Source organism: Plectropomus leopardus, chromosome 13 (genome assembly GCF_008729295.1).
Source record: "Plectropomus leopardus isolate mb chromosome 13, YSFRI_Pleo_2.0, whole genome shotgun sequence".
NCBI classification, from domain to species: domain Eukaryota; kingdom Metazoa; phylum Chordata; class Actinopteri; order Perciformes; family Serranidae; genus Plectropomus; species Plectropomus leopardus.
In genome coordinates this window covers 11328876-11336188 of record NC_056475.1, presented here as the reverse complement: position 1 = coordinate 11336188, position 7313 = coordinate 11328876, and the positions used below count along the sequence as shown (strand labels likewise).

Here is a 7313-nt window from a genome sequence, read left to right as displayed (position 1 = left end):
CAACACTTCTTTTTTGGAAATGACTGCTTAGACAATTTAAAATGATCACAATTAAGCAAATTTTATGGGTACCATATGCAGTGAAGACGTCAATAGCAAAACAAGCTTCGCTGTCAACACTGTAAACATTACTACCGTAAAGCGGACACAGTAGCGTCGTGAAAATGCAACATGGCGACTGCAATGACAGGACGTGGTAAGAGAATTGCAGATAAACTGTCAACAGATTTCATGTTCTGGCATTTATTGTGTCTGCTGACGACGTTGTAACCGAATCATGCTTGTTTTCAGGTATGGCTTTTATCAGGAATATATCTGGGGTGCTACAATCAAGGTAAGAACATCGACATTAGCAGAGCATCATGGCTAACGTCGCTTAGCTGCGACTGTCAATGCAGAAGGACAAATATTTCAATAGTTACTCTGTCACCGTGAAAACCGCCCACGTCAATTTATGAATACGCTGAAATAACATATTTTTTGGCAAGTGACGTTATGAGAGTCACTTTCGGAGTGTTGTGTTTTGGACATGAAAGTGATGACTATTTTATTTTACTCATGTAGCTCTCAGTAATGTAATAATTGTCTGAAAATGCGATAACACCCAAAAAGCAATTAAACTAGCACTTAAGACGATCAAAAATGTAATAAACCCAAACCCAACTTCACTTATTATGTAATACATTTTGCTGTCTGGTAATATAACAAGTAACGATGATGCAATGATATCTTCCAGGTGGGTCTTTTTTAACTGATTATTTCATAAATTGTAATAATATATATACATATATATGTTTGTGTGTGTGGGTGTGTTGTTAATTTTAAGTGTGCATACACACTATTTTAAGTTGAATTTGAAATTCACAAAAAGTGGCAAGTGATATGCTGTTATTGGGCAAATATGTAATACAATAAAAGCCTTATCAATGGGGAATTAATGATAGATTTCGTATTTTAGCTGAATGTTCACTGCATGATGCATAAATGCGGATGTATATTGTAAACCAGGAGGCAGAGTTCAGAGCCCTTATTTCAAAGGAGGATTATGTTCTTAAAGCAGAATGTTTTAGTAGACAAAAACCTGTAGCATCACCCCACAGGGCAGAAATTAGAACGGATAATGAGCGAGGAGAGATGGGTCCAGTATTGTACCTGCTGATCATATGATGGAAGGGAATGTCTATTTTGGATGATCTGTCGACAGTAAGCCTAGTTTTTTTGTTTGAGTGTGTGTGTCGTTTCTGCAGCACACACATGCAATTAAGAATGATTTTCCCCTTTTCTAATTGTCTCCCAAGGTTACAGGTTTTGGGTGGCGGTCCTCAGCAGCTCTCATGTCTCCACACCAGCAGTGCACTGGAAGCACAGGACTGGGAGAGAAGGAACAAGAGGATGTTTCCACCTCAGCTCCCAGATGAGCCTCGCAGACCAGCAGTAAGTCTTTATGTCAATGAAGTGCAGACTAAGGGGATTTCCCAGTCAGTTGTCACCTGCAGGAAGCCGAGTCTATAAAATAAATGAACAGTTATGGAGTTTCTTTAGATTGCTGTTCTCAGAGTTATATATATATATATATGTTTGAGTAAACTGAGCGATCATTTCCATATCCCTTAAAGAGTACAAAAGTTCGCTCTTGTCTCTACTAATATCCAAATACTTTGTTGTGTTTTTTTTGTTTGTTTTTTCTTCAGGAGATCCACCACAGCAGAAGGCAGATTAAATACAGCAAAGACAAGATGTGGTACCTGGCCAAAATGGTGAGACCCATAGCAAGAAATATTGCAATATTGCATCTTCAAGTAAAGTAAATATTAACTTTCCTTTTTTTGTTATTGTGCACCAGTTGACCAGTCGTTTCAAACAGGCATTGACAGAGGTGCCTGTTGATGACAGTCAACTGAGAGAAAATTTCAAGATTAGTGCAGCAGCACTGCAACACCCTCCTGTCCTGCTGCTCTTCCACTGCCGTAGAAGAAACGTTGATTGTGTTGTTTCATCTCACTGTTTGTTTTTCTTCATAGATCCGAGGGATGAGCATTGATCAGGCCATTGCACAGCTGGAGTTCAGTGACAAGAAAGGGGCGAAGATCATGAAAGAGGTTTGAAGCTGCATGTTCACCCATCCTTACTGTTGGCCTGTGTGTGTGTGTCTCTATGTGTCTGTGTGTGTGTGTTTAATTAATTAGACACAGCAGTCACAAATAAATGTTATTAAATTCCTGTGTAATTTAAATGTTTTCATCACTGTTTATGTTTTGTTCACTGAGTTGTTGTATATTCATGCATTGTTTTGACATCACACATGTGCACTAGAAGTGCATTTATTGATGGATATGGTTACATCTCTTTGTTTGTTTGTTTGTTCAGGTTCTAGAGGAAGCTCAGGATATGGCGGTCAAAATTTACAATGTAGAGTACAAATCCAACTTGTATGTAGGTAAGTGTGTGCAGCACTGATGGGTTTCACCGTGTGCACTATCTCACGTTATTAACAAAACATAACCTCAGGTAGCTGAATGGCTAACGGCCGGACCACAATGACTGTGTGTCTCAGAACCTCTTGCTTTTCATTTCAGCTATCGTGTTAGCAGCCACACAGCTTGCATTTTTTTTCAGCAGGACGCATGCAACAGAGACAGTGAAAATGATGATCTGTTGATAGTCATACTGACATCAAATGAGCAATTAGCAGTATTATACCTTTCATGACAGTTTTACAACAGTCAATATCTTGTAAAATATATACGTATTTATTCACAACTCAATATTTGTATTTTGTTTCAAATTCAAAGCCCTCTTTGGTTTCTGTGGACAAAATCCCTTTAACACAAGGATTTTAATGTAAACATTGATGGCCATTATTAAAGGAAAACTCAGTGTAGAAAGATAAGACTGGCCAGCAGCAACGCCACTCTAGTGCAGGCCAAAGATTTAGCCTTGCAAATTAAATGCTTTTGCTTCCCAAACTTCCCAAAAATCTCATTAGTTGTCACATGCTGTCATCGCATGCTGCCAAAAGCAATTTTCAAAAAAAAACATTAATCCAAGAGTGGGGAAAATGACCTTCAGTAGGAGGGGGAACCAGTAATGAATACTTTAAAAAAGCAGTGGATTTGTTTTGAGGTCAAATGCAGAGTGAGTAAATTATGTGGAGTTACAGACGTTATTACAGATAAGCCTAAACTCAGGACAATTGCTGTTATTTTGACCTGTTTTCACTCAAAGGCACCTCTACAAATTGAATGAGTTACTATGTACCTTATCTTTCTCTCTCTGTTTATCTCACCCGCTCTTTAATCACACACCGTCCCCTCCTGCTTCCCTCCTGCAGCTGAGTCCTACTCGGGCAAAGGGAAGTACTTGAAGCGGATCCGTTACCATGGCCGAGGGATGTTTGGCATCATGGACAAAGTCTACTGTCACTACTTTGTCAAGCTGGTTGAGGGCTCGCCGCCCAAAACAGAGGAGAAGACGAGCTTTGATCAGGCCAAAGAGTATGTCCAGAGCCTCAAGAACCGAACTATCATCCACAGTCTGTAGACCATCTGATAGGACAATGTTTCACATGTACCTTCTACTATTTGTCTCTGTGTATTGACATTTGTAAATAAAAAAAAGACAACTTGCCAATGAGATAGGGTAATGTCATTGTCAATTATTTTATTTTGAAATAACATTGAATCAAAATTAACCTCCGCTGGTTTTTAACAAGTAAAATCTATGCTCCACATTCAGTAACACAGTTGGCTTTAGCCTCATGTCCACAATGTGTTCAGCACAGTCATTGGAAGATTTTCAAATTTTCAAATTTAATAAAATGCTAATAAAATATGCAGCTTCAATTCTTTAGTTTTTCAAGACCTGGGAAACATTTAACAGAATCTTGTCTAATCAGGTTAATAGGTTTTTTTTCCTTGTCTTGGTCAGCAACAGAAGGATAGGTCTGTCTGTGCTGGTTCTCTGAAGTTGAATGGATTCTGAAATATGGTATTTAAATATTAAAGAATGTAAAGAAAAATAACCTGAAGGCTAAATTAAAAAAAGGAGAACAATTATAAATTCATCCAAACACAGTTTTATTTATCTTTGATCAACTAGATCAGAAAAAACTTTATTTATCCTGAGGGAAATTGCTTTGCAGCAGTCACAAAATGAAATGAGAAGAGTGCAAATGTAAAAGTAAAAAGGCTTAGCAGTAATGTGCAAATCCAAAATATATCAATGCTAAAATCTGGTCACCAGTATCAATCTGAAGAGTGTAAATAGGCTAATGGGGGTTTGGCCCAGGGGCCAAAAAGTGTCAATGTATTAAGCAAAGGCATGCATTACTTAATATGACTTTTATAAAGTAATAACTGTAAATATCGCATAGCAATTAATTATTCAATTATATATTCAAATATATAAAGATTGGGGGCAAAATATGAGAAAATTGGCTGAAACAAAATGAAAACCATGCAAGCTAGAGCAGGGAGGAAAGCCTGCTGCTGGTAGATAGGTACAGTACATGACAGAAAATGGATAATAAGGGGAGTTTAATACCACATCGATGAGTGCAGACAATCAATGCCAGCTTTATTCTTTTTTTTGCACCACTGCCAATCTGCATTTGGAGATAACAGCTTAGAATAAAGCTGTGAATGGTGAGCTAAACCTCCCCAATTCTGAATTATATTGCCTCAGATAATATATTGGTTGTAAGGACAAATGTATTTGCAGTCACTCCTGAATATGTCTTAAATTGTGTGTGCTCACCGCTGCTTCTATATGGCAGGACCCCAGCAGGCTGCTTATAACCAGCTCTGCAGCACTCTTAGAGGCTGTTAATTTATGAAAGGGAGGAGGTGGTGCAAAATGGGGTAAAAATATCAAATATTTGTAAGCCCTGGGGAGGCACTTATGGTTTTTATGTTGGCTCCAAAGAGGAACATATAACTTAATAAGGTTTTTGATGTTGTGTTGTTTTGTTTTTTAATTGCTAATATTACACTCTTTACCATACCAAGAAACTGTAAAGCAGAAATTATCGTTAGATTTTAAAATTTCCAACAGTCTTTGAACAGATCATTGCTTCTGTCTGGAAAGCATAACCAAATCTAAGCTTAAAATAATAATACTTCATTTAATTTGCTTCATTTCACGTCTTATTTAAAATTTCACCAAAAAAAAAAAAAAAAAAAAGTCCCCCCAGTCACTCAGGGAGGCCCAGTGAAAAACATTTGTAGCTCTGAGGAGGGGGGAGATTAAAAAAAAAAAAAAAAAAAAAAAAAAGAAGTCGTTATTTTTATTCCAAGATTTCTTTTTTAGCAGTTAGATGAGTGATGGTTGGTGCAAACCACTGTAAAATCTGACATATAAATTGGAGTTTGCCACTGGCTTCCTCTTCCCATGGCAACACACAGCAAGCCATTAAAACACCGAGCAGGCCCAGGCGAGCAAAACATCCCAATGCACCTCAGGAAAATATCTGTGTTTTTGTGCCACAAATATAGACCCTTAAGTGTGTGTCTGCCACACTGCCACAGCTCCACTCTGATGGGTCTTCACTTCATCCACTGCTTTGTGAGGACTTGGCCTGCAGACGTCTTCAGAACTGCCTCAGTGCCTTTACAAAACACAAAAACGATAAGCTGGAAGTGACTGGCTTTGCTAGAAGGCTTCAGTCAGACAAAAAAAGGGAGAACGTTATGTTTTTAAAATGAGATTTTATCAGCAACAGCAGGCTTTTTAAAAAACACGTTTTTTGTGTATGTGAAAGTAAACTTTTTAACTACGCATCACATAACCTTTTAATGTTTGTCAAGGTTTGATAGACATTTAGTCATTTAGTTTGTTGTTTTTGTCCTATGCCTTTTTGTTGTCCATGCTTTCTTTTCTAAAACTCCTGCTGGATGTAATTATGTCTGCTAAATGTGCTGTCTTTCATGTCCTCATCTCTTTATTTGCATTCTCTTTTGAATTCCTTATTATTGTCTGTAATTCTAAATTATATTCAGAGGCAACAGTGGTATGAAAAAAATGTACTCTGAATTTGTATTTTCTAAAGGTCACAGTGTCTCAGTGCTGTTGAGGCCCAGATTTTTGGTTTCTGCTGTTCCTAATTGGCCTTTAGTTTCCTGTTCCTGATGTGAGTGATCCTGCCAGTATTTGCCTGTCACCACGTCTCTCCAAAGCCCTTGTCAGCTCTGAGATGCTTTGAGTGTATTTCCAAATAAAATGCCATCTGTTGGCCCCAATTTCAGCAGACAAGTGCCCTCAATCTCAGGTTAGAGGCCGGATCGGTCCCACAGCACAAAGCAGCAGTGACTTTTGAAAAGAGCAAAAAGCTTCATCTTCTTTCTCTTGCCTAAACCTTCACTGCCTGACTGTCTCTTTTTAGTCCCAAACTCCCGAAAACCTCTCTGAACACAAATACAAACAAACAAAAAAACATTTGGTAGAATTTTTTTATGTACTGTTTATTAAAATAATGTCTTTCCCTGCACAAATTATTGCCCTCCACTGGAGCCTGACTGATACTGAAATTTTAAGGCTGATGCCAAAGTTGATAATTTAAAGGCAAATAAAATATTCTTATTCTTATTCTTATTATTATTTCAACATAATTATTGTTTTTTAAATTACAAAAAAAAATTAAAAATAGAATAAAAAAAACTTTCATTGCTTTCTGTAGACACATTGTCAACCATCTAAAGCATATATTTAGCATATTTTCATGACAAGGAAGTTGTGTTGATTTGCCTTTTGTCTTGTGTCTATGTTGTCTTGTGATTTCCTGTTTTATTTTGAAATCCTAACTTTCCTCTCGTTTCAGGTCACTTACTTCCTCCCTTTGTGTGTTTTCCTGCCAGTGTGATTGTCGGCCCCGCCCTGATTGTCTCCACCTGTTTCCCCTTACCTTGTGTATATATAGTCAGCGTCTCCCTTTGTGCTGTGCCAATTCGTCTTGTCTTGTCAGTCAGAGAACCAGCACCATATCCATGCTCAAGCCAAGTTTTGTTTGTTGCACGCTCCTTCGTATTGTTTAGGTCAGGTACCTAGTTTTGTTTGATACTTTGTTGGACTCTTGTCTTCTTTATACCTCGTCAGAGTGATTTTTTTGTTGTTACTTTTGCTTCCTCGTCAGAGTGATTTTTTGTTGTTACTTTTGCAGCCTCTTCGGAGTGATTTTGATTTTGCCTTTGACTAAGACTATTTTCTTTTGCCTTTAATAAAATTTATATTTTGATACTTTTGATCTCTTGTGTCGTGCATTTGGGTTCAGCTCCTAGTTCAGTCTTGTCACATTTCTGTACTGAAATGTGTTTTTGTCA

General features: G+C 37.6%; 1 protein-coding gene across 1 annotated transcript; it reads left to right on the top strand.

Annotated features, from left to right (window-relative positions):
* Nucleotides 1-139: 139 nt before the first annotated feature.
* mrpl22 (mitochondrial ribosomal protein L22) lies at nt 140-3633 on the top strand. The gene is made up of 7 exons (XM_042499669.1): nt 140-196; nt 292-334; nt 1299-1434; nt 1692-1757; nt 2022-2099; nt 2368-2437; nt 3332-3633. Exons 1-7 carry the CDS (start codon nt 172-174, stop codon nt 3538-3540), a joined length of 627 nt encoding a protein of 208 aa, XP_042355603.1. The 5' UTR covers nt 140-171; the 3' UTR covers nt 3541-3633.
* The last annotated feature ends 3680 nt before the right edge of the window (nt 3634-7313 follow it).